Consider the following 27,943-nt stretch of genomic DNA (forward strand, 5'->3'; position numbering starts at 1 on the left):
AATAAATCACAAATAAATAAATAATTATTTAAATATAAATGAAACGTAAAATAAAAGTTAGAACGAATGTACTGAACGTCTACTTGAAAAAGTAGACGTTTATGACCGCCGAAAGCCGAACGTGGAAAGTTGAAAATTGAATTTTGAAGCTCCAAATCTAATTTCCAAAGACCAAGTAAGGCAACACCGAAATTTAAGATATTATATATTATAGAATTAGAGATTAGAGATAGAGAGTAGAGAGCTGAGAGAGTAGAAGATGAATAGATGATATTGTGATTTAAAAGAATGAAATTTAGGGGTATTTATAAGTAAAAAAATGGGTTAAAGTGTAATTTTTAAAACTTTAGGGTATTAAAAAGGTTAGGGGTGGGGTAGGGGCCCTATTGGATGAATTTCTATTCAAATAGCCGTTGGGGGGCCCACTAGCCGTTACCCAACGGCTAGTAACGGCTATATTAAAAAAAAAAAAATTTAACCGGACCGACCGGACCGGACCGGTAATTACCGGAACCGGTAAATTTCGGAACTTACCTAATTCCGTCCCGGTACCTGTTTCGGAACCGGAAATTTCCGGTACTAACCGGTACCGAACCGGACCGGGACGGACCGGACCGAAATCCGGTAGGTACCGGTTCCGCTGCCACACATACTTGTATGTAAGATAATATAATGTTATAGTTTTAATGATCATATTAAATTTCAATACAAGACGTAAATAATTTTACTAATATGACAAATAAAAATAAATGGAGCAATAATAAAACATACATGTTTATTTTGTGTGTGAGTGCTAATTGGCATGCCATATGAGATATTCTCAAGTTTTGTCCTAGTAATAATAAAAAGAATTTTGTATTAAGTTAATTTTTAGCTTCCCTTGATATAATTTTTTTTTTAAAGTGATTTTCATTTTACCTCAATATTAGTTGAATTATTATTCATTTTTAAGATCTACTATAATTGAGATTACTTTGACTTTTTCTTTTATGTATTATTTTCCTTGTATCAGGTATCTTATAAATTTGATGCTACACATTTTTTATTACATTACATTAGATCAAGCATATGTGTCAAATAATGCAAACAGCGATCATAATTAATTATATAATAAATTTCAATTCTTTCTAAAGTTAAAATAAAATAGAATTTGAATAACATATCAGAATAATATATATATATATATATATATATATATATATATATATTAAAAATGTCTAAATTAGTACAATATTACATATTAGGCCTACTTCTTAGGCTAGTCCAGTTAACCATTTTTACCCTCAACCACACACATTAAACAAAAAAAAAAGAGTACCTAGAGAACTGAAACTTTCTTCACAATCTTAAATAATTTATTTTCATAAAAATATCCCAAGATTGTATAGTAACATTGGAAAAAACAACAGAAAAAGAGAACAATAATGGTTAAAGAGACCATCAACTGTGTAGACATAGTAGTAATTTAACTAGCAACAATAACACGTTCAACGTAATATTACTAATAAAGTTAAAAGAAAAGAGTATGATATAGATGGACTTTACCAATGAAAAAAAGAGCTAGTAAAATACAAACACCTGAACACTTTAAGTTTCGCATGTCTTAGCTTTTTCAAGACACCTAAAATTCATTAGACTACAACACATTACTGTGTTAAGAATGTCCAGAATATATTATTTAACTACTTTGCTTATCATTTTGCTTTTATATACAATATACTTTTTTCGACAAAGGATGTCCAATTAATGTAGCTCCGGCCCTGAACTTCATGTTGGGTTCTGAAGAGGTGATTAAAGTGTCATACAGAAGTTTATAATTCGCAAATCATATGATCGATAAATTAGATGACAAAAACTTATACTGAAAACATAATATTATTATATGAAAAACTAATATAAAGAAAAACATTGAAATTGTAGAGAGAATAAAATCTCCCCATAAACAAAAACCTCTAAACGACTATATTGTGGATTCTATTGTTATGCTTTAACTTTCTTCAAGGTAAAAATAAAACTGAAATATGATAAGAAAATCAGGACAATATTCTAATAAACTAACTTTTTATACGATATATAGATTATTTTCGATAGAAGGTGGAAATGGTTAGTAGTAATAATTAATAAGCAAAGGTCCACAAAACCACAATTCAGAATTCTGCATAACAAGAAAAGGACTCTTCCCTCTTTTTACTCCACACTCCACTCCCCCACCTGTTTTCACATTTCATTATTCCAAAGCACACACACATAAAAAAATTAAAGCCCACTCTGGCTGGCTCTGAGACTTAAAAAAGAGTAAAAAAGAGAGATGCTCATGTATTTATTTTATTTTTACTTATAAAAACCAACACATTACCCTATTATCTCTTATTTTTATTTGTCATGGCCAAAAAAAGCAGAGGAAATCCCAGTATCAAACACACCAAAACCAGTAAAAAAAAAGAAGAAAAACCACATTCATGGGCAGTTGTAAGAAGCCTATTTACTTGTAAACATCTACAAGTAATTACAAGACCAGATCATAGCCAACAACAAGTAATACTAAAAGAAGAGAAAAACTCAAAAGTTCAACACGAAGGTGAAAACAATAACAACAAGTGCAAGAAATTGAAGTGTTCTGGCTCTATATGTAGCAACACAAAGGTCATGCATAGGTCTGAGCCATCGCCATCGCCTCCCAAAGGGCGTAAATTAAATGGCACTAGTAGTTTTTCTTCTGCTTCTTCGTCTTCATTACTCTCAACCACTTCACCAGCTACATCGTCCTCGATTAGAGGAATGCCATTTAGGAAACTTTCAGGTTGTTATGAATGTAGAATGGTTGTTGATCCAATAGCTAGGGATCCTTCTTTGAGATCAAATATTTGTGGTGAATGTGGACATATTTTTATGAAAGTTGAAAATTTGGAACTTCATCAAGCTGTTAGACATGCTGGTATGTTACTACTCTCTCTCTGTCCACTTTTATTTGTCATATTGCATTTTTTAAAGTCAATTTAACTAATTTAAATAAAAAATTTGGATATTCAAAAACGATATGAAAAGTACTATAAATTACATTTCTTTTGCATATAAAAAATAACATTTTAAAATGTTAATCAAAGTTCTTATAGTTTGACTCTAAAAAATGAAACTACAACAAACAATATTGAACGGAGAAAGTACTTACTACTACTCTCTTCGTTCCATATTAGTTCATCATCTTACTAATAACAGTTATTCCATATTAGCTGTCCATCTTATTAACATAAGATGGATTAGTAAAATTATCTGGTTATTTATGATTTTTGACGAACTAATATGAGATATAGGGAGTATTTTGTTACTAAATTTTTATTTTATTTTAATTTCTCTGTTTCATCAATATTGGTTATTACTTTATTTTTAAAAAGGGATCTCTTTTTCCTCAATTCTTTGGTCAGACTTTTCCATGTAGCCTCGAACTTCATGACTCTTGTCTCCCTCTGGCTGATTGAAATATTTTATATTTAGTACAATTTTTTGGGTAGGGAGTGAAGTCTAGTCACAATTATTGTTACTAAATATTTCAAATAATATAATGTATAGTACTCATTTCATAGTGTTTAATATAATATAATATCAAATATGTACTTATAATATCATTTCTTCAAAAAATTTAAGTCATTGTTATAAAATATAATTAAATAATAAAAATTTGTTTTCTCTCGTTGTTTAAATTTTTAGATTAAATATCACATATTTTAACGGTTTTATCACCAGTTTCCTAGGAAGTCCCTATTAATTACTCCCTCAGTTCACTTTTACTTTTCTGTTATTTCAAAATTATATTTTCACTTTTAACTTTATTTTCAACATATCAAGAACAACCTTTTTTCCATGTTTTACCTTCGGTGTTAACTTTTATCTTCAAGACATAATACATAAATGTACCATTTAACTTGACCTCATTTTACGTTTATGTCCTCCAACTTTGGATATGCACAAATAAATACTTAAACTTGTATAAAGTTGAACAAGTAAATACATGAGTCGTACATGATATAATACATGTAGGACATCACGTAGGAAAAAAATGACATGTAGGATGTCATAAAAGACATGTGTGTCTATTTGTTCAACTTTATACAAATTTAAATATTTACTTGAACATACCCAAAATTAAAGAACATAAATATGATATGAAGTCAACTTAAAAGACATATTTATGTATTATACCTATTTTCAAATCATTTTCCAAAACCTAATAAATACTATACATAATTTAATAAGGTGAGTATAATGAAATAGTCATGTTAATCACTATATTCTTAATAAGTATTTTAACTCGAAATGTTACAAGTAAAAGTGAGACACTACCATCCACTTAATTCCATATCTCTCATGCTACCCTATTTCGTTTCTTCTTTTTCATTTTAGATGTACGCATCCATAATTTCTCAAAAGTTCGAGTGTCTTTTGAAAACAACCTTAATAAAGTTCACTTTATTTGTGATATTTCACTGAATATATATATAATTGTTGTTATGATATATACAATGGAAAATGTTACTAATAATATGAATTGACAGTATCTGAATTAGGTCCAGAGGACACAAGTAGAAACATAGTGGAAATCATATTTCAATCAAGTTGGTTAAACAAAAAGACCCCAGTATGCAAGATAGACAGAATCTTGAAAATCCACAATACTCCAACAACAATTTCAAGATTTGAGGAATATAGAGAGGCTATTAAGGTTAAGGCAACTAACCTTGTCAAAAAACACCCACGTTGTATTGCTGATGGGAATGAATTATTAAGGTTCCATTGCACAACATTCATGTGTTCACTTGGCCTAAATGGTTCCTCAAATTTGTGCACTAGTATACCTAATTGTAATGTATGCAATCTCATCAAAAATGGATTCAAGCTCTCTACTACTACTCATCATGGCACAAAGAAAGGTAATTAACTACTTATTGTTCGAAAATCGATCGACTTTCTTTTTAGGTATAATAATACATAAGTATGCCCTTTAACTTGCTTTCGAATCATATTTATGTCCTTCAACTTTTGGATGTGCAGAAGTAGACATTTAATTTTGTATAAAGTTGAACAAATAGACATACATGTCCTACATTGACATCCTACATGTCATTTTTCATCGTACGTGGTGTCCTACATGTATTGTGTCATGTAGGATTCAGGTGTCTACTTGTTCAACTTTATACAAGTTTAAGGGTCTGCTTGTGCATATCCAAAGTTGGAGAACATAAACGTAAAATGAGGCCAAGTTAAAGGGTGCATTTATGTATTATGCCTTTTTTATATACTTTTGAGTTTTAATGGTCAAAATCACACCTAAACTATCTTTTTTTTCTCGCAAGATTCATACATAAATTATTCATAGTTGCATACTTCAACCATCACTCCCTTTGTATTAAGATGAACCTTGATGCTGAGTTGACCTACATGCGTCTGGTAATAATTAGGAACAAATATTAGATCAACTCAGTATTGAGGTGTGTTTTAAACGAAAGGGAATGATAGAGAATAATGGATAGTTGAAGTATGTAACTCACAAAAAAATGGATATTTCAGACGTATTTTTGACCATTAACTCTATATTTTTACTACTTTTGGATCGCGTAAATAATAATGATTTCGCATAGGTATATTGACGACCGCGACGAGCGGGAAGGCGCATGACAACGCAAGAGTTGTGGAGGAGGAGATGGTGGAGGAGGAGGAGGAGAAGAGGGCAATGTTAGTTTGCAGGGTAATTGCAGGAAGAGTGAAGAAAAATTTGGATGGAAATAATAATAATAATAACAATAGTAATAATTTGGAGGAATATGATTCTATTGGTGGAGCTGCTGGACTTTATTCCAATTTGGATGAGTTGTATGTGTTTAATCCTAAGGCTATATTGCCTTGTTTTGTTGTAATTTACAAAAGTTTCTAGTCACATTGTACTAATTAATAATTAATATGTTATCATTTTCCTTGATATTCTTGTTATGTCACAACAATATTTTTCATTTGTTTTGTTTCAAATGAATGAAAATGCATGTGTTAATTTGAAATGTATAAAGTTTAATTTGATTATGCTTACTCTACCAAGATAATACTCGCTCGGTCTCAATTTACTTGACATTTTTTGTTTTTCAAAGAGTCAAACTGGAAATCTTTAATTTTTTTGAAATAAAATCTATATATTTGTAAATTATATAAAAAATATTATAAATCGCAAGAATTGATAATTCACACAATTAAAAGTCATACGAAAAATTTACGATAAAAATTAAATTTATTTAGATTTTAAAATCTGAAAAGTGTCATATAAATTGAGAACGAAAATGTAGTTATGTTTTATATAAGAATAACTTTTGGAATATTCTAAAGTATCGTTAAATCAAGTGAATTGGGTAATGCTTAAGGACAAAATATATAACACTTTTGTTCTCTAACTAAAGTATTTTTCTATTTTTAAATCATTGTTATTTTACCCGTAAAACGGTACATTACATTTGAATTTCTTAATATGGTTTAAAAGAACACTGATTGAATTGATCTTGTAATGAATTAATAAACGAAATAAATGATAAATTTGACTCTAATTTACAAAGAAAGAAAAGAAAATAATTTCAATGATAATGTTAATTAATTATGTTTAAAAATGAATTGTAAAGTGTCCAATTAAAATATAATATGTGTCTGTATTTATCATCTTTTAATTAAGTATGTTTCGCCTCTCTTATATCTTTAAGAGAACAAACACACTCTTTATGCTACCTCGATATTTTATAATATTTTTATTTCATTTTAAAATAATTTAAAAAGTAGATATAAAACCGTCAGATATGATTATATTTCAAGAGGCACTCATGAATTTTTCCTTTAAGAAACACACATACATATATACATTACTTTGTAGCATCACAAAAATTCAAAAAAAAAAAGAGCAAATGGCTAACTCTGGTATTACAAGCATGCTCTCCCTGTGGTGCAGTACAATCAATACATATATAGGTCACAAGTTCACCCCTTTATATTTTCACAAGCATTCCCTTTTAGTTCTTTCTTTATTTGTCGATCTGAAATATGTTCTTTTACGTTACCTCAAATTGATATTTATGTCATTTGATTTTAAACATGTATAAACAGATATTTGAACATGTATAAAGTTAAACAAACAGACACGTGTATTCTGCGTGACATTCTATATGTGTTATGTCACATCGGACGTACAATATCTATTTATTCAAATTTAAGTATCTACTTGTGTGGATACTAGCTAAAAGTTAAAAACAGAAATATATGTCAGTTCAAATCAAGCAGACATAATATATAAACATGATCCATAATTTGACGTCAATTGACAACTATAACTTTTAACTTTGGACGTGCACAAGTAGACACTTAAACTTGTATAATATTGAACAAACAGACACATTCATCCTACTATAAAATAATTTTATATTTTATGTATATTATGTCATGTAGAACGCGTATGCACATACATTACATCAATGATGGGCAGACAATTGGTATCATTTGAGTTCCTTAACTTAAAAGAGAGAGTGTTTTATGCTCTTTGCTTGTCTTTTAGCCTGAACTCATGGTCGCGCGTGGCTTCTTTGATTTTTGTTACGTTCCCATCCTCGATTCTTTTTTGGGACTCGGAATTTTATTTTTTACTCGATTATTTTCTAAAATCAAATTATATGAATTTTAATTTATATTTTATGATATTTTTCTTTTATATGTAAAAGAAAATTAAAATTTATAATATTTTTCGTATATTTTTTGAATATTAGATTTTTATTCTCTCGTCCGTTATTATTTGTCATGTTAAGGTCATGCACATCCTTCAAGGAAAATTTAATACAAGGTATAATTTAACTAATATAACTCTACTATACCAAGAAATATCAAAAGTCTACATAACTTTTTAATTAAATTACACTATCATTAAGGGCAAATTTGGGAAAAAGTGACTAAATGTTTCTTGATTATTTAAATTGACATTATTTTGGACATTTTTTTTTATTATACCTCCCAAACAATAGTGGACAAAGGGAGTATTGTTTAAAATATCGAATTAATGTAATTTAATTTAACTTTGAAAGTTAGTTAAATTAGCCTTAAAAAATACGAGGTGACAATTAAAAGTGAACAGAAGGAGAATACGTATTTTCTTACTATATTAAAAATATTTTGACTCTTGTTTTGTACTACTCATTGGCTCATAATTTGGACATAATGACTTGTTTGACTAAAGTTGAGCAATGTAGCATGGGCACTCTCAAAATTTACGCTTACTTATTATCGAATTTAGCTACTAATTTCCTTGTTATGTGAATCTATTTATTATTTCCAATATTTTAGGTTCATAGGGAAGTGAAGAATTTTTTGGGTTCAAACTTCATCAATAATGCATCAAATGTGATAAAAGAAAATAAAAAGAAATTTTTTAATATAAAGTCAAGCAAACATTTTAATAGAGGTAAGTATATATATCTTTGTAGGTGTTTGGACATGGAATCGTTTGATATTTTTATTTTTAGAAAATAGAGTTTGAAGTTTAAGTTTAACAAAAAAAAAAAAAAACTTTCTCCGTTCACTTTTACTTGTCACTTATTTCTAAAATAGATTTTTATTTTTACTTATCACTTTTGACATATCAAGAAAAGACAATTATTTTTTTTTCATGTTTAACCCTCACTATTAATTAAATACCTATTCTCCATATCATTTTTCAATACCTAAAACTAAAAATCATTTAATAGAGATTGTTTGTTAAAATACCGATATCAGTAATTGTTTTCTTAATGAGTGTGTCAAGTCAATACTGACTAGTAAAAGTGAATGGAGGAAGTAGTATGACGCTGATTGTTCCGAAGGAAATAAAATCTCTTGGTCATATATAAATTGAATATAATTTTTTCAAAAAAAAAAATTTAGGTACAAAAATGATTATACCTAGTTCATCGTCTCATTTATATATAAAAGGAAGATAATGTTATAAAGAAAAACTTGTAAGTGAGCTATAAAATCAATTTTCGTATTTTTAGAAGACTGAATTATGAAAGCTCGATGAGGTCTCAATAGATAGTCTTCTTTTGTTTTGCGGCAATTTTTAAATTAGTGAAAATTATAGGGAAAATTGTCACGATTCAAAATCATAAGTCGTGATGACACCTATGTTTCCAATCGATAGATAAGTCAACACAATAAATTTAACAATTCAACTTATGTGTGCACAATATGATATCAATAAAAGAGGAATGATGTAGCATCTCAATAAATCAAAATTTTACTATGACATACAATCACCTCAATTATCACAATTATACGGATTCCTTAAGGAAACACAACCAGACAAAAGAAATCAAGTCATTAAGTACATCAGCTAATGCCGATATGCTTTGGCATTCTCAAATTACAATCTATCATGTTATAGTAATAAATTTTTCCTTTAATAACATCGGTACTCGTACCAATGCCGTCACATCATTGGTACGAGACCCCATCTCTCATCCTTACCAATTGTGTATTTCATTTTTTAATCCTTAATTAGAAAACATCCTTCAACGAAGTCTAAAAGGTCTTAACATACCTAAAATGTTGAACACGTTTCATAAATCCTCAAGATTTTGCCCTTCCCTTTCGCAAAGCTTCAACACGTTCACAATCTATCACATATGCATTATTTGTAAGCACGCGAATTTGTAGGCACCCATATTATTATATGTTTATCCTAGACCCCAAAACTCACTCAACTCTAATCAAGATCCTAATTTTTATATAATTTATACATCAACAAATCATATTTTGCTAAATTTCAAGCCTACAATTAAGCCTCAATCTCTCCAAATATCCTAGAATTCAAAGTTAATCATATGATATACACCTAATAATTAATTACCTATCTCAATATATATAAAAAACAAACAAACTTGATTACACTGCAATAATAATAATAATAATAATTGAAATAGTCCAATTTTTAGAACTATGTGTTACACACTAATCCCAGAGACTCGAAATAACTTCATCTATCACTACAACAAAAACAACTTTTAACGGCATTAAATATTGACACTAATAAAGGGTGCTTAAGTCTTTTCCAGCATTAGTTAAGTGTCATTAGAATCAATGTCGCTAAAGACTTTAGGGACATATACAAAGAGTGACAATTGCCACTAAAAATACATATTTAGCGGCAATTAAGAATTAAATGACGCTAATGGTCATTTTTATTGTAATGTATATCCCTTTATGTATAAATTTTAAAATTCTGAATATTACTACCTATGTCAATCATTAGCAAATTATTGGCAGTTCAATAAATAAATAAAACTAAACCTTAGCAATCATTAGCAATTTAATGTAAAAACAAACCCTACTGATTAGTAATTCACAAACGGGAGTAACACATTACGTACTTCTTAATATACTCCAATATTCCCATATAATATTAAAGCTTAAGCAAATATAATTTTATTGCTTTTGTCCTTCATGTTCGTTGCCGCTGGAGAGTTTCTCCTCTATTCCTCTAGTTTTTCTCTTCTTTTTTTTTACTCCTTTTTCCCATAAATATAATTAGGTATTAAAGTGTAAATTCTCCTTAACTGAATCAATACATGGGTCAAGTGGTAACTATTAATTAAGGATGTGACCCACTAACTATTCAACTATAATACTGATTGAATAAAAAATCATTAACTAGATACTTTTAGTTACCAAATAGTTCAAAATACCCTTTTAATTTATTTTCTTTTGAAAAGAGTCAAAATAATCTTAATTCTCAAAACGACCTAGCGGGTCGTTACAAAAATACTAGAAGGAGACTCATAACATTTTCCAATTGAGATTGGGTTACACCAGAGATCAATTGTTAGCCCATTTTTATTTGTTTTGGTGTTAGTGAATTATTGACACAACAAATTTAAATGGAAACACCATGGTATTTGTTATTTGTAAATGACATAGTATTATTTATTAACAATAGTTCATCCCCAAAAGAGGGAGATTATAGTATCTGGATCAATAAGCTAAGAAAATAAAGAGAATGAAGATGATGTCATGTATTATATCGAAATGGAATAGATGAAACAGAGGGTCACATATGGTGTGTCCTATGTGATGAAAATATACCACAAGGATTTAAAGGTAAGCTCTATAGAGGCGTTTTATGCAGGGCAGAGTTTTAAGCAGTCAAGAATTCACACTTTGAGGATGAAAGTAGCGGAGACGAGAATACTTAGATAGATGTGGGGGAACAATCAGAGAGATAAAATTAGGAATGAAGACATACAAAATAAGGTGGGGTAGCCTCAGTGCTGGATAAGATACGGAAATTAAATACAATTAAAATAGTCCAGACATATAAAAAAGAGGAATACAGATGTCCTAGTGAGGAAGTACAGGAGGTTGACAATGATAGGTCTAACGAGAGGTAGAGGTAGATCGAGAAAGATTTCAGAGAGATGTTTAGGCATGAAATGACATGACAGATCTCCGATTACTACTACTACGGAGTAAATCTATTCGTTATTGATCAACCGTATGATGCAAATTCTTTTTTTTTTATCTTAGGTATCACCTTGTCTCAATCAGTTTATTAAAAGGCGAGAACAAGAAATAGAGCATTTTATTTAGCGGACGAAGCATAAACCTTGAATCATGAGGTTAAAGCCACATGGAGCTCTAATTTTTAAATTTATAATATAGTCAATAAAATAAAGTAAGAATTACAAGGATCAACAATGTTAAAGTACACAATGAGTATTAAGCGTGTTTAGAGCTAAGTAAGCCCCACACTTGAGCGTCGAAGGTATTTTGCATGTGTCCCACCAAGGGCGAGTCCCAGAATTGTCTTATTAAACACTGGTCCCAACTTAGTGAAGCTATTGAAGAACATATGGTGTTGCATTTTCCAACTGAAAGAGAATCCATAACACAACCCTTGGATCCAACTGAATAAGAAAAATCACTTCTTCAAAAAAAGTTAGTTGAGACTTGCAGCCATCACAATTTTCTTAGGTAGAAAGACTAAAAAATTATAGTAACTCATTAGATGAAAATGGCATTATACATCTCCAAGGACATCTTACCAATCCTTGCACATACATAGGGGTCCTCTTTCTTAGGCAAAGTTACAACACTTCTTCACCTATTATCTGCAAGCCACTTTAAGAAAACAAAACCAGGTGGCAATGCCCACTTTGTTTTGAGTAGTTTTAGTATACACATCAGTAACTTGGCAGAAGACTTTAAAGATGGAGACAGACATGTAACTGCCCAATATCTTAAAGAACCTACTGAAGAATGCTAAAATATATAAATCATCTTTTAACATTACATCTTTGTTCCTCTTTCTGAGTTACCCAACTGTTCTTGGAGTTGAAGACAGAGGGCAGAGACATCACCAAGCAACTTCTGGTATTGGCTTACAGGTAATGCCTCGTGCGATATTTGACTGGGCTGCACTAGTAAATTTTGGAGTTTCATACATAGAGTTGATGTCTTTCCATCGTTTTCACATGATTTAGCAATTAATTGAAGCAGTGTACAGGTTTGCTCAACTGGAGCAGGTAACTGTGGTGGAACAGGGGGAACGAGGAATGGATGTTGGAGTAGCTCAGGAATTCTCCATCTTTCATTTCGGTCCCATGCAAGACACTTCTTCATAAGATCAAGTAGCCAGGGGTTGGACAAAGGTTCATATGTGATTGCATGGTTTGGATTTGTTATAACTTTGAATTTCGCCCAGAAAGTTTTGTATTCTGAAAACGGTGTTCTCCCGTAAACCATTTGGTAAAGGATGCATCCCAATGACCAGATATCTGACGGCCGACCACACTTTATAGTATTGCCATTTGCATCTGTCTCATTACACATAAAAGCTTCAGGGGACATGTAGCTTAAAGTACCCACCTGTATAAGAATTAACATCCACTAAGAAAACAGGGAAGAAGTTGACATTGCTGATGACTATATCTTTTATCTTGTTTTGGCAGAACACCTCTTTTCTTTAGATGTCAGATGGGGACAATCATATGCATTCCATGTACTTGTAAGAAAAAGAGTGAACTACCTGTGAATCACGTTGAATGTTGGTTGTGTCACACATTATAGCCTTTGCTATACCAAAATCAATCAGCTTTAACGAGCCTCTGACAAGAAGGAAATTAGCTGGCTTTAGGTCAGAGTGGACTATCCGTTCCTCGTGTATGGTGTTAACAGCAAGAAGTATTTGCTGCAAAGTATTTAGAACTTTTGAGTACAATTCAAATATATAATAAATTTACCAGATTTTAAATCTGGATAATGTACAACATACAATAGTAGTACATGAATTTAAGTTGGCCACGCCAGTTCTCCAACTATTCTTGGATGGAAAGAAACCAAAGGGGTCCTTAAGTTCTTCCCTCGACAGAAGTTTATAATTCAAAAAAATAAATATTTACAACCAAATGAGCCAGGTTTAACTTATCAAAAAGAAATAAAATATAAAATAATTATTAAAATTATAGTAATAATAAACAATAATAATAAATGAATCAGGTATACAGGCTGGTACCGAAAGATTTTTTCTTCAACTGGACTATCCCTAATATTTTGAATCCAAAATCGTATTATGATGAAATTAAAGCATAAATAAAACATACTGTAAATAAGAAGTATTCGCAGATTGAGATAGAAAAGTGACTATCTCAGTTATTCAAGAAGCAACTGACCAAAGTCTTTTAAAATCAAAGCATGAAGAAATTTAAGCACAAATAAAACACTGTAAATAAGAAAGTGATTCAAATTATCAAAAAGCAACTGACCAAAGTTCTTTTGTTCTGTTGTTCATAGCATTTACGTATGATATACAGGACAGAGACAGATTTCTGAATTGGCTTTGGTTCAATGATGACCAGTTTCAGTTACCTTAAAAGCAACATCGAGCTCCTCTTCCCCTTCCCCTTCCCTTGGATGATTCACAAAAGTTTTTCTCAGATAAAGTATCTTGCCTTAGGTTTATCTCTAGCTTCATGACTTTAAGTTGAATACGGAATTGCATACACCTTAACATTGATCGAATGAAGAGACTTTAAGGTAATCAAAGATTCAAATCTCTACTACTCTTGGAGCAAAGAATATTGAGGTTAAAGAGATCTCAAGACATGATACTGAGAATGGCCATTGAAAGCACATTCTTAGCAAGAGAAGATCAGTACTTATCTTCAACAAAATTCCGAGAAAAGTACAACCGGATTCAATTAGTTTTGACCTTCATAAACCTTAAACATATACACTAAGCTAGTGTTGGCTATAGATTTTGGGAGTAGATTTTGAATTTTATCTTCGAAAACTATTGGCAATGAAATTTGATAAGTTTTTGAAAATGAGAAAATCTGATCGTCAAATATTCTCAAGTTCCCAAAAACTGGCCCAGACTAGTTTTTTTGGGACTTCCACTCACAAAACTTCAACAAAAAATTCAAGTAAAATTCATGTCCAAGCACGACTTCAAATTCCAAAACTCAACTTCAAAAACTCAAGTTTCAAGTTTTAACTATAAAATATATTGTCAGACGGGAGCTAAAAAGTCTGTTAGCAAAAGAATAGTGCTTAAGACGGTAAGAGATATTCCCAACAGAGTCTTACTTTGAGTGTACTACATCTTGTTAATGAGACCCTTGTAAACTTTGTGTCCTATTTAAATGCAAACTGAAAATCTATATACAGACATGAGATGTGAATGATTAAGGGTGTATTCTGTACTCTAATTATACCAATGTACCATGTTCAGTTAGTCAAAATTGTTGAAAGAATATTTTCTCTAGGAAAACAAATTCCTTCAAATGAGGAAAACAAATTCCTTCAAATGAGGAAAATGACCTCCCTAGGGGAAGTAGGGAAAACAAGTTCCACATGTGGCATTCCACATTATCTGTGTCCTCCCCATCTTAGACACTTCATTTTCACCACCACCCCCATTATCCCCATCCCTACCATCTCTCTTCCCATATTATTTGTCTAGATTATATAAAAATGTTATTAGAATAATAGTTTTTTCTTATGTACCGAACACGAGAAAATAAGTAAGAACCCCCTTATTCCTAAAAAAAAAGTTCCCTTCATACTGAACACATTCTAAATGTTAAAACACCCTAAAAGCATAAGATGCATTTCAAATTAAGAAAACTTGACTTAAACGTTGCAACTGAACGGTAGCTCCTATCCTAATTCTCCAGGAATACATACGTAAACTGCAGGTAGCATAATGATGGACATTGAAGTTAGGCATAATTAACATTGGCCAAATACATACTTTACCCCTCCACACAAATTCCTATTACACTCCCTTTCTTTGTGAGCATCCTTTTACAACTTAATTTGTAAGATTCATCTTCAAAATCACCCTGAATGGCCTAAGACAACTCACACAATAGTCAATACGCGTTATAAAGTAAAAAAATAAAATAAAATATTATATAAAACATATATTTAAAAAAAAAAAAAAAAAAAACTACCATCCGCTTGCCCAAATTTCACCTATTTCTCTTCCTTCATGTTCAACCAACAATGGCAAGCGGATATTCCATTCCCATTCTTCAGTAGTCATTATCCAACATCTTCTGCAATCTCTACTACCCAACTCCCAAAAAAAGACAGGAGAAAAATCAACCAAGAAAAGAGCGAAGAGACCTTAAAAATGCACATTTGTTGCTGCGTGGTTTTCCACTCAAAATCTCCCACATTGCTAGTAGCCTACAACACAATCTTTTTTTTTTTTTTGATAACCACGGTGTCCAGGCTAGCTTGCGCGCACCTCAACTAATTCCACAGGATACCTGCCACCAACAAGAGGTACAAGGTAATTGTATCCAACAAGGCTATGACAAGTGGGAAAAATCACCTAGTGTTTTTTCCTCTGTTGGGATATGAACCTGAGACCTCGTGGTTCTCAACCCACTACACTGACCACTAGGCCACACCCTTGGATGCTACAAATCTTTTCTTCATCACAACTACCAAGGAAACTTATTTGTGATAATTTTGTTTTCTTCATGACAGTTAAGGGGAGTAAAGGTTCCACTTTATACAAGTTGGGTGTGTGTAGAAGGATGCCTGCAAAGAAAGATCTGTACAAGCCTACCAGGATTTCAAGTTAAGGGGGTAAAGTATGTATTATGGCATTAATGTTGAATGCCGAATAAGACAGATACAAGGGCATAGAAAAACTGTCTACATGTTAATTATTAGACACTATACAAGAACCTGTAGTAATGAAACAACTTAAGATCAGAAAATGAATCATAGGTAAAGATTAGGTCAGACAGCAACTTTTTAAAAATAATCTGTAACAGCTGATAAGGAGAAATAGAAGGAATTATTGACCTGCCAGTAAAATCGAAGCCAGTTTTCATCAATAATTGAATCAGAGCCATCTAGTTCCCTCCATTTCTGAGACAGCATATGAGCCAGATCAATTTCACCGTATTCGAGAACCATGTATATGTATCCATCTTCTTTGACTCTTGTTTCATTATTACTCATCGAGCCATTCATGACTTCATCTAGTAAATTTTTATCTGTAACCTAACAAACAAGTGGATGTCAGTATTTGCTCCAAAAACTAAACAGCAAATTCCTAAAACCCCAGATGTGAACCCTCAACACTAAATGCAGGCACATAAGTTCTAACCGCTTTGATAAGCCTATAACTTTGGTTAAGGAAGCGAAGTTGGCAATTTAAACAGAGTCGTATCTAGAGATAATTAATCACAACATGATCTCAAAAGAAATGCAGCAACCCAACTTCTGTTTAATAAATTCATACTGAACTTCTCAAGGCCTAGGAGATCATCTGTCTACCAGCCTTCTTAAAATGTAGATACTACTATTCATTACAGACTTCATGTACGGAGTTCAAAATCAAGGAGTATCATTAAGAGTATAATGTAAGATTTTCTTAAAGACTATATTACGGTCAAGAAAATCATTAAGATATATGTCATAATAATCAGAATTGCATGAATTAGTAAACTTTGAGCTCATAATTCCTATATAAGGAGTGTTATTGTTTGTTATAAACCAATTTTAGAAAAAGAGTGATCATTCTTTTTTTTCTTTTCTATGGAAAAGCAAGTACTAAGCTCCTTGCTTAGTTCTCATCCGTGGAGTGGCAGGGGTCTCAACATGGAAATGTTCATTTCCAGATTCATGGACATTCATATAGCAGTACTAAAACTTAACTAGAAGTTTCTTGAATGTACGCCGCCAACAGTGAGACGTATGAGAGAGAAAATTATAGCTATGTTTGAAACTAGCTGTCTAATTCCAGCATATTTAATGTGGTAAATCTCAAGCCGCATGTACACTATTAAGATAAGTATTTGTGAAATGATATTAGCATCCTTCATTGTTCTAGTTCTCACTTTGATTAGTGCTAGTATAAGAAGTTAATGAATTGAAATAACTTTTATCCAGAGTAACTCCCCTCCCCCCAAACACTTCTTTTTAAATCAAAAAAATTTTCCAAATGCCTAAGCATTCTTATAAATCTGATGGTGTAGAATTATTGGATGATGTTCCCCGTTGGACTGCTTCACCTAAAGCAAGCTTCTTTTTCTTTGTCTTTTTTCTTTTAGCAGACAATTGACACACGAAACTAGATTGAACAAATTGAGAAGCACTCTAGAGAACAAGGGTTTAAAATAAGTAGAAGTAAGACTGGATATATGCATTGCAAGTTTAGCCAACATAAGAAAGAGTGACGTTATTGTGAGATTAGATGGGATTATGGTGTCTACATACAAACAATTTGTCCATCAAGGCGTGATGCTTGAGGAGAATGGTATGATAGTCAAAGAACATAATCAAAATAAGATGGTTGAAATTAAGAAATTTCTGTCAGAGAGTTATGTATTAGGAAGATACCTACCAAAATAAAAATAAAATTTGATAAACACTTATTTTTACCTTGCCAAACACTTCGTAATTTATTTTAAGTCATTTTTGACTTATTTTAAGTTATTTTTTATATTTGTCAAGTCAGAAATTGACTTAAAAGTAGGTTGACCAATTTTTAAGCCAATCCAAACGGGCTCTAAGACTAACAATGTTATAACCGATTTCAGCATATCATCCCGCTCTATTAAAAAAAAAAGAGAAAGAGACGCAGTTTTTGATTATCCAGTTCTATATCAAAAACGAGCCGTTGATCCCACGAAAGCAACGCTGGCTTTGTTGCGGGTTCAACTGGAATTGTAAGAAGTGAGGTAAATTGCGTTTCTCCCCACCCCATATGCCTCCTCTGCTTATGCCACTGGTGATGAACTCACTATGGCTATTCAATGGGATGAATGTTGGACCTCTAAGATCCAACATATGCACAAGATGACTGTCAGAAGGTGTTTATAGACATTAAGATATAGACATTGTGATAGATGTGCAGTCTTAGAAGATTAGACAGGATTAGAAATAATCACATTCGTCAGAAAATCAAATATGTGAGGTCGCTTGAGAAGGCTTTCTTTTACGGGGAAAAGGGTCATATTTGTCCCTCTACTATTGAAAAATTATAATATTACCCTTCATTGTACTATCAGTCTATATATGCCCCTAAGATCATAAAAATGGCTCAACTTTGTTCTTCCTTCATTAATCCCATCCATCTTAGGCCTCATTTGTTTTCATTAAGATTAAGAGGTCTAAATCTGAATACACATCTAAAATATTAAGATTTACATTAAGATATGATTGTTTTGATCTGAATACACATCTGAATATTAAAATGTGGTCTCTAAATTTGGACACTAAATAATAATGCTGTTTGTTTTCAATATTTGAATGTGCAAGTGAAATTTAACATTATATTAATAAAATATGATAAAAAATTTCGTTTCAGCAAAATATATCACTTTTGATAAAAAAAAATTAAAAAGTTTTAATAATCATGATTTAGAGTACTATTTATTCATTCAAAAACCTTGATAAACAACAGCACACCAAAAATATTATTGCAACCAGTGTTCTTGACACACGTCAATACAAGAATGTTATTAATATAAAAAAATACTTGAAAGAATCTATGAAAACTTACCTAATTAAAGAGGGGGAAAATGGTGTTTGATTGAGAAAAGAGAGAAAGAAAGTTTTTAGTTATGAGATAAAAAGACACGCCCAAAGTAGAGAAGCGATGATTTATTATTTGATAACTTATCAAATGAGTCTGAATGTTGTTAAGAGTCTCCTACAGATCTGATTTGTTCAGACCTCTTCAGACCCATTAAGAGGTTTTTAAAAAAATTAAACAAATGAACTTAATGGGCTAAATGATTCAGAATAAGACCTAAAAAACCAAACGTACTTAATGGGCTGAATCTGAATGATTAAGATTCAAACCTCCATTAAATGCAAACAAATGAGGCCTTAGTCACATGGCATGTCAACTCATCACACCAAACCTTCTTCCACCACCACTCAAAGTCACCAACACACACATGACAACACCTTACCACATGTATCATCACCACCAACATAAACCATCCACCCATCATCTACTTCTTTTTTTAGTCTAAAATAAGTGGGACTCGAGCTATGGCCTTTCATTAGTCTTAAAAGAGATACATATGCAAACATACTTGGCATATGAACATATGTTGGATTCATGACATGTTCAAGAACATTATAATTTCTGCTTTCAAACATGTTTTCAGTGGATGTATGGACTAACTTTAAGCTTGAGAATCATTTGAACAGTCACCATTTCAGATATATATACATTCTAGTATCGGTCCTGTGTTAACTGCCTTATCATTTTCAACAGTTAGTAAATTTCTTTTTGAAGCATAGCCATATCTTTATGCATCATTATTTGTTCATTCATTCACACACAAAAAAATGTTTGTTTTTGCACAAATGCCAGCATTAAGTTTCAAATTCTATTTAATGGAAGATATGAAGGAAAGCTCTAAACTTTATCAACAACATAAATTAATTCTCGTCCATGTCTTTCTTCAAAAGAAAAAAAAATCGCTAGTCTATGTCACGTAAAAAAGTAAGCACATTTAGTTTGGTTCATATCAATCAACTCAACCACAAATGAAGTATTCCTCCTAACATATGCGACTAGTAGATCACTGGTAAGGTCCTAATGTTTCAAGTATCAGAGGAAACAATGAATATTTAGAAATCAACAATATACCCAAATCACTTGGATGAGACAAGATAGAAAATCAAATGTTAACTAGCTTGAGTCCAGCCTATTTAAGACTAATGAAAGATCACTACAAGAGAATATGCAATTCGCTTGGGGTTTTAGCTGCGAAAACAAATTCTAGCTGAAATAAATGTAATTAAAGGAGGAAGACAAATTTGAGTCATTGTTAAAACGGAAGGGGCATGTATGAACTGATAGTATAACAAAGGGTAATGTTACAACTTCTTCAATAGTAGAGGGGCAAATACAACTCTTTTCCCTTTATTTTTGATAAGGAACTCTTCTCTTTTTTTAAAGGTAAGGCTGCCTGAGACAGTTTGATTATGTTCTATGTTGACCTCCAAATGCACTAGTTTGTGGTGTGAAACTATGATTAGTGAAGGTGTTAAAAAGGGACGAGGTAGACCTAAATTCACATAAAAGGAAATTGTCCCAATAGACCTACAATCTCTTGGAATGCATACAAACTAAGCGAAAACCTAGCATAGCGGAAGAAAAAGATCTACATAAGGGGATATCAATTAGTTAGGATCAAAACTTAGGCATGTAGATACTTTTACTATAGGTTCAATATCAGCTAGGGATCATTAGTCTCGTTTAGAAACTTGAATGGTAGTGAAAATGTGGAGAACTTCTAGAGTTATAAACCCTATATTATTGTTAATTAGATTGAGACGGGTATGAATGGAGTGATATGGATAGTAAGTATTATATAGAGTCCCTAGGTAGTTGGGATTGAAAGAGAAGTTGTGTTTTACATTTTAAGCATTCTTAATGTATGCAGCTTTTCCTAGAGGTAATCCTAGGCAAATCAAGCCGCTATAATGCTCCATCAGCATGTTTAAAGATATAACACTGATTAGCAACTAACATCGTCCTTCTAATAGCTTCAAAATGTTTTCAATGGTTTCACCCATGAAAAACCAATAATTTTGAGAGAAAAAAAATCACCTGACCTCTACAACCAAAACATAAAATAGAGTTAAACCCTAGTAAAAGGTTACTGTTTATGGAAATCATGAACGCTACAGTAAAGTACGTACCTCATAGTCAATTAGTTGAATGATGTTGTTCTTTCCCTTCAGTCTCTTTAAATACTCAATTTCCTGACAAAACCCATATGCAGTAGCATAGTCACGACCTTTAAGTTTGATTTTCTTCAGGGCATAAATTGAGCAATCTGATGCAATGACTTTGTGGACCTCACTACTTCCACCACTACCTATCTTACCAAGCCTTTGGTAAAGCTTTCCGTTGACTTTGAAAAATGTATCAGGATCATAGCCTTTTTTACGAGACGAAGATGTTGCTTTACTACCCACACTTTTTTCTTGCTTTTCAGACTTAGAAGGTTCCAACTTCATGTTGGAAGATGACACTTTTGACAAGGGAGCTTCAGATTGTACATCCGTAACACATTCTTTGGCTGAGTTATCCTCGAGAGGGGAAGTATCTTTAGGCATGTCACCTTTAATCAGCATACTATTCTTCGGCCCTTCAGCCAGATTAGGTCTCTTAACTTCTGAATCAGTTTCAGTGGTAGAACTAGGTACAGCAATAGCTGTCTGATCAGCTGAAAGCCTGTTTTCATTTTTTGGAACAGGATAAGAAGATTGCATCAGATGTTCAGATTTCAGTTTATGTTCCCCCAGTGACTCCATAGGGTTGCTTGCAAGATGAGATTGTGGACAATAGGTTGTTGAGTTTAACATGGGAGCAGATGTCGAGTTTATCAATGTAGTTGTAGTGCAGCTTGAACCAACCACCGAAGCTTGAGTCATGGGGTGGCTCAAATCATTCCGTAAGAAGTTCCTGAATTGGTGAATCTGATCTGCAACTCCTAATGTTCTATTTGCCAATAGAGAGGAACTCCCGTTACCATCCACATCGGTGGTATGAATATTTTGATCTCTCAAGACTTGGCTAGCAGCAGTGACAGCCTCCATCTGATTGCCTACATCCCAATCCATTTCTGTCAATGTAAGTGAATTCACATGAGACAACAAGTCCTCTGTTCCAGTGACCATTTGGTCATTGACACCTGCATAAAGCATATGTATGTACTATAATGTGCAAACTACTAAGCAGACCTAGTTTGCAGTACGTCATCCAGTATGATATCCTATAGTTAATAAATAAGAACTAACAGATTATTCAGTTGACAACATACGGAAAAGCTCAAGAATGTCTAAGAGAAAAGATGGTCATATGCATTGAAGTAAGTGGAGTTCATAAATGAACCATATTACATTACCCTGAGACCTGGAAGTGCTATCAGCAGCAAAATGGACCTTCTTCTGCCCTTCAGCCAATAAAACATGCTCACACTCTGTTCCCAAGGAAGCAGATGTTATGTTGCTTCTATGACCAGTGAAGGATCTTGGTTGATCTCTCAAACTATTGAATGAATTATAATTCTCTTCATGCACGTCGACTGTTGAGCCATACTCCGAAGGTGGCATAGATGCATCCTCTTGAGCTTCTACAGTATCAGAACCAATGTTCTTTGGTTGTGAAATACATTCCATTAATCTGTGACTCAGGGGAATTTCATCTTGGGTCTTCTTTGCTTCAACTGTACAATCTGTATTCACAGTAGAGCCTCTTGATGCTTGCCGCACAGGAGCTACCGATCTCCTTGGCATAATACCATTTGATTGCATTGTACCTAAAGTATTCTCATGTTAGATCTCTTGGCTTTGAAAGTTGTCACCGAGTAGTGAATCAAAATGGTCAAGCGCCAATATTTTGGGGAAAAGGGAAACAAAATAAGACAACAAAAAATGAGAAGAGAAAAAGCTCTTGAGGCCCATTAGATGAACAGAAAGCAATTTCTAAACAACTAAACAAATATGCAGCAGATGTATTTAAAAAGGAAAAGGATAACTTACATACAGAAACTGTAAGATGATAAGATAACCACTGGGAGGATAGTGAAAGTTGTAGTGATAAGATTAGGTGAAATCAGATGTAATCAATATTTACTTATATCAATATAAAAATATTAGTTGCTTAATGGAAATGATGACATGCTGCCGACCATAAGCAAATAAGTGTCAGGGAAAAAACACAAAACTTAAGAATGTCAGACATTTATAAAACAGAAAATGTGACAGCTTCTATGATCCCCTTCAATCCGTACAGAGCACCCACTTCCTCTCCGACTAATTCTAAAAGGTGCACAATTATTCTGAAGACTTGTCATCTTTTTATCCTATCGATCCTCTTTACGTGATGTCTATCTTGAAATACTGCTCATAAGCATCTCAGTAGCTACTTGGAAATGAGGTGCGAGTACAGGCATCTGGTCATGTGCAAAATCCAACTGCAAGACAACTAAGGCCACTATGTTGCTTAAGCTATCACAACATTATGGCCGAGAAATCCATCTAGAGCTGACCTTTTGGGTCAGACACAACCTTCAAAACTTGGTGATTATGGGCCCGCCTCTTGACCCATCTCCACCTAAGTACAGGACTAAGTTTGGCGCAGGGCTATAACTTGTGATCTACGACACAAGTCCCTCAACCTTTGCCAATTGAGTTAACCCCTTGAGCGAAGGACAAAGTGCAAATTTTTTTTGGATAAGAAAGTGGTATCAATAACAGCATCAAGAAAATGCAAGAATTACGAGATATGGCATATGAGTTCACAAAAAATCTCTAGCTGAGTGTACAAACTATATAAGCCAGAACTAGTGAGTTAATAAAGTCCTGAAGTTATTTTGCATTAACATTAGGATAAAAGTTGGACCAACTAAACAAATTGGCAAATAAACCTAGTAAAAAATGCCTAAAGCAGTTTACTCCTCATCAAAACATCTCCTACTCCTCTCTAACCAAATACACCAAAATAAACAAGCAGGTATCATGATCCAGATCTTCTTGATGGCTTTGTCAAACGCTCCATGGGCTCCAACTCCCATAAGCATCCTTAACTGAGAGGGGTGTGATCCAATTGAGACCAGACAGACCAAAAAGCATACTCCATAATTCTGAGGGGCCACCTCACAATGAAGAAAAAGGTGTCTGGGGTTTCAACCTCTTCTTTGCACATATAGCATCTGTTTGGGAGCTAGTCTTTATGTTGTCTTGGGTAAGATATGCCTCACATAGAGTTTTGCAAGTAAAACAAACAACCTTCGGCGGTAGTGTGGTCCTCCAAATGAGTTTCCGTGGCCAATTATCTATCGTAGGGTTTCTAGAGCACAACTGTTGGAACCCTTCCTTGACTGTATAAACTCCTCCTTTTTGGTGCCCCATTTGAGCTTATCAACTGCCTAAGGATTAATGTGACAATGATAATAGTCGTGCAAAAAATCTACCAGATCATTCACTTCCCAATCGTGCATATTGTTCTAAATAGCATGTCCCAATTGGTCCTTCTCTATTAACAGTAATAACAGAAATGGGATCTTGAGCAATTCTAAACAAATCAGGGAACTCCTCCTGAAGAGTGTTACTGCAAGCCATTTGTCTGTCCAAAATTTTAGTAGTGAACCATTGCCCAATTCAAAGTAAGCATTTTGATCAAATGTGTCCCACAACATCCTAATACCCTTCAATAGTCCTACTCCATAAGAAAGTTTAGTGGTATACGTGCATCATCGATTCAGCTTTCCATTCTTAGCTATGATAACATCTTTCCAGAGCCCCGCCTCTCCCATATTGTATCTCCAAAGCCACTTCATCATCATACTTTTGCAGTGGGCAACAAGGTTCTTAATGGCAAGACCTCCTTGGTATTTGGTTGTGTGACCTTCTCCCATTTGATGAGGTGAAATTTGTGTTCCTCTTTATTGCCTTCCCAGAGGAAGGTCCTTCTTAACTTGTTAATCTGTTCTATAATCTCAGTTGGCATCAAGAACAGGGCCATGAAATAAGTAGGTAAGTTGTCTAGAACATTATTGACAAGTGGTACTCTACGTCTCTACCACCAAAGGAAAAATATTGCATATGCCATGTTACCAACCTCTTCTCAAACTTTTCAATAGCCCCAGTCCATATTTCAATGGATTTATACTGGCCACCCAGAGGAAGACCCAAATATGTGGAAAGAAAATGAGCCAATGTTACAGCCCATGATATCGGCCAGCTCATCCAAGTTTAAAACTTCATTAACTAGGTAGATAGTGCTCTTTAGCATATTCACGTGGTAACCTAAAATTGCATCAAAAAAACTCCCTCCGTTTCACAAAGAATGTTCTAGTTTGACTTGGCACGGAATTTAAGAAAATAAAGAAGACTTTTGATCATGTGGTCCTAAATTAAAGTTATGTCAAATGTACAACCCTTTAATCTTGTGGTCTTAAACATGCCATGTGGAAAGTTGTTACCAAAAAGAAAGAGGTCATTTTTTTAAACAGACTAAAAAGAAAAAGAGGTTATTCTTTTTTAAACGGAGGGAATAACAAAGTGGAATTATTGCAGATGCTATCTGTTATTCTCCCTGCGCTATACCCTCAAGACATTTTCAGAATATTATCATAAAATATGGCTGCTTCTGATTGTTTCTTAGTCCTATATAAGTAATACACTTGTATGCATGTCTAATTCATTCATAGCAACAAGCAAGAATACCATTTGGCGCCGCAATTCCAAGCATATTATTCTTCAAAGTAATGCATTCAATTGCAACTTTAACTTTATTATCAAATATTCCTTTCAAACTTCCTGTAGATCTGCACTCTTCCTCAAGAAAGGACAAGATATGGATGTAACTCGTTGTCAAAGGCGCATTTAAGCCCTGAAGAGAGGTTCAGAAAACTGAACATGCTGAGTGTTTCACCCAGTGTTATCAAAGGCGCGCTTAAGCCTTGAAGCGAGGCTCAAAACGTGTTCTGCGCTTCGACTCGCTTTATGTGCGCTTCAATGTTGTCATTAAGGTTCTAAGACAAACATTTCCTTGCCAATAAGCCTCTTAGGAAGAAGTAACACTAAATAATTGATATTTCACTTTATCATGATTTATTTCAATTTCATTGGTCATATATTTGTCATTCATATTTATAATTATTAGTCTTGGACGAAACATATATATTTGTATTCTTTTCTCCCTTTGCGCCTTTTTCATTAAAGCCCACGCTTTATTTGTGTTTTGCACTTAAAGCCTCCACGGACCTTAGAACTTTTTTCCACTTTTCCCCTTTGATAACACTGGTTTCACCTCGCTTAATGTGTCTCAGTGTCGTCATTAAGGTTTGAACTTCTAAGACATAATTTTTTGAGAATTAGAACTGTTATACTCCTCAGCATTAAGGAATGCTGGCCACCTCCAACTTCTAAGACATAATTTTCATTGTCAATTAGCCTCTTATGAAAGGGCGACACTAAGCAATTGATATTTCACTTTATCATTAAATTTTTTTTAAAAAAAACGATTTCTTTGTTCTTATATTTGTCATTCGTGCTTATAATTCTTAATTTTGGACTAAAACTACTATATATTTGTATTTTTAACCCTTTGTACCTTTTCTTTATTAAAGCTCAAATGTTATTTGTGCTTAACGCCACAATGAACCTTATAGTTTCTTTGCGCGTTATGATTTTGATTACACTAGTAACTCAGTTGCATTTTTCCTTTAGAGCTCCAATTGAACAGAGCCCATGTGTTGTCTTTTCAACGATAAATTACATAGTTCAGTAACTTCAAGACGAAAAAATTAAGCATACTTCAATAACCTAAAGCCTCAACCTTTCAAATTCACGGAACAAAAATAGCTATATCAACAATAAATGCCTAAAGATAAAAGATGAGAAAAGACAACTTCCACGATGACTCAAGTAGCTCCATGATTTCCAGCCAAAATATACAGAACCTAATAACTCAACAACTAGGAATAGGCATGCCATAATGATATGGCAAGCTCACTAATACATATGGCTTTTATACTAGCACACCGAGTAGAAAAGAAAAAAAAATTGAAGCAGACAGATAACTCTACAGAAACAGAAGTATTCCTTTAACTCCTACAAATTAAATTGATAACATGAAAAACTGCAAAAACTGGTCCTAATAAGCCCACAAGAAAAAGATAAAACTCAATTACATCACAAAACATGTAAAGATTACACTACAGTCTTTTTTCCCATTGTCATTTTCTCTTAACTGAAGTTACCAGAACGTGCGGCATCAACACGATAAAACCCCCCAAAGACAATGTTTTCATAGCTCAAAACTACAGAATTACCAGAAATTGAACCGTAAACACTTACAGTTAAGAGCAGTAAGTAAACCTAGAGATAAAAGCCCTAAAAAGGTAGTGGCAGCATAAGTGGAAGAGTGAGAATTGTTACCCCGAGGACGAGGGCGTTTGAAGGCTGCTTGAATGTGACGGAGGAAATCCGGTGGAGAAGATGAGGAAGAAGACGTCGTGGTTGTTGTTGAAGAGAGTGTAAAGGAACGGCTGACATTAGCGGATTCTGATGGATCGATTGGAGGAATGGAAATGGGCTTGGACGCTGCTGCTGCTGCTGCTTCTGGTCCTAGAAGGTTCGCCTTCTCACCTTCCATTGATCAATTGCAACTTGCATTTCTCTCCAATATGTTCACTACATAGTACTACTACACAATTGACTAATAAAAGTATCATATACCCAAATATATAGAAACAGAGAATCAGAGAATCAGAGAGAGTGATGAGATCTTCTATATGGTGTTTAGTTTATGAAAATGGTGATGAATCTGTGGATCCATTAACACCAGTTTGAAAAAAAGAGAGAGTTTAGAGCTTCTCTAAAGTTCAAAAATGGCGTC

At 33.1% G+C, this 27,943-nt stretch overlaps 2 protein-coding genes across 4 annotated transcripts; one reads left to right on the forward strand and one right to left on the reverse strand.

Moving 5' to 3' along the window:
* The first annotated feature begins 2,328 nt into the window (after positions 1-2,328).
* Positions 2,329-6,047, forward strand: LOC107003516. Its single transcript, XM_015201858.2, has 3 exons — positions 2,329-2,935; positions 4,551-4,925; positions 5,634-6,047. The coding sequence occupies exons 1-3, from the start codon at positions 2,383-2,385 to the stop codon at positions 5,924-5,926; spliced, it is 1,221 nt and encodes a 406-aa protein (XP_015057344.1). The 5' UTR covers positions 2,329-2,382; the 3' UTR covers positions 5,927-6,047.
* Positions 6,048-11,680: 5,633 nt separating this feature from the next.
* On the reverse strand, positions 11,681-27,943 carry LOC107003103 (serine/threonine-protein kinase mph1). Of its 3 annotated transcripts, XR_003575340.1 has the most exons (7): positions 27,484-27,943; positions 22,443-22,856; positions 21,232-22,229; positions 16,363-16,563; positions 13,067-13,228; positions 12,084-12,906; positions 11,681-11,945 (listed from the first exon to the last, which is right to left on the reverse strand). XR_003575340.1 is itself a non-coding variant. In XM_015201357.2 (6 exons), exons 1-6 carry the CDS (start codon positions 27,698-27,700, stop codon positions 12,328-12,330), a joined length of 2,502 nt encoding a protein of 833 aa, XP_015056843.1. In that variant the 5' UTR covers positions 27,701-27,943; the 3' UTR covers positions 11,946-12,327. The 3 variants fall into 3 exon arrangements, 2 of the variants coding, with proteins under 2 accessions (XP_015056843.1, XP_015056842.1); XM_015201357.2 differs by lacking the exon at positions 11,681-11,945 and having other exon boundaries at positions 11,946-12,906; positions 21,232-22,160; XM_015201356.2 differs by lacking the exon at positions 11,681-11,945 and having other exon boundaries at positions 11,946-12,906.

This window comes from Solanum pennellii, chromosome 11 (assembly GCF_001406875.1).
Source record: "Solanum pennellii chromosome 11, SPENNV200".
Classification (NCBI taxonomy): Eukaryota; Viridiplantae; Streptophyta; class Magnoliopsida; order Solanales; family Solanaceae; genus Solanum; species Solanum pennellii.

Excerpts from the sequence above, each read along its gene's own strand:
- LOC107003516 (XM_015201858.2), top strand. The coding sequence starts at position 2,383 with ATGGCCAAAAAAAGCAGAGGAAATCCCAGTATCAAACACACCAAAACC. Across the intron at positions 2,936-4,550 it reads TCAAGCTGTTAGACATGCTG|TATCTGAATTAGGTCCAGAG; the intron begins GTATGTTACTAC and ends ATGAATTGACAG. Across the intron at positions 4,926-5,633 it reads TCATCATGGCACAAAGAAAG|GTATATTGACGACCGCGACG; the intron begins GTAATTAACTAC and ends GATTTCGCATAG.
- LOC107003103 (XM_015201356.2), bottom strand. The coding sequence starts at position 27,700 with ATGGAAGGTGAGAAGGCGAACCTTCTAGGACCAGAAGCAGCAGCAGCA. Across the intron at positions 22,857-27,483 it reads CAAACGCCCTCGTCCTCGGG|GTACAATGCAATCAAATGGT; the intron begins GTAACAATTCTC and ends AGAATACTTTAG. Across the intron at positions 16,564-21,231 it reads TTCAACTAATTGACTATGAG|GTTACAGATAAAAATTTACT; the intron begins GTACGTACTTTA and ends CTTGTTTGTTAG.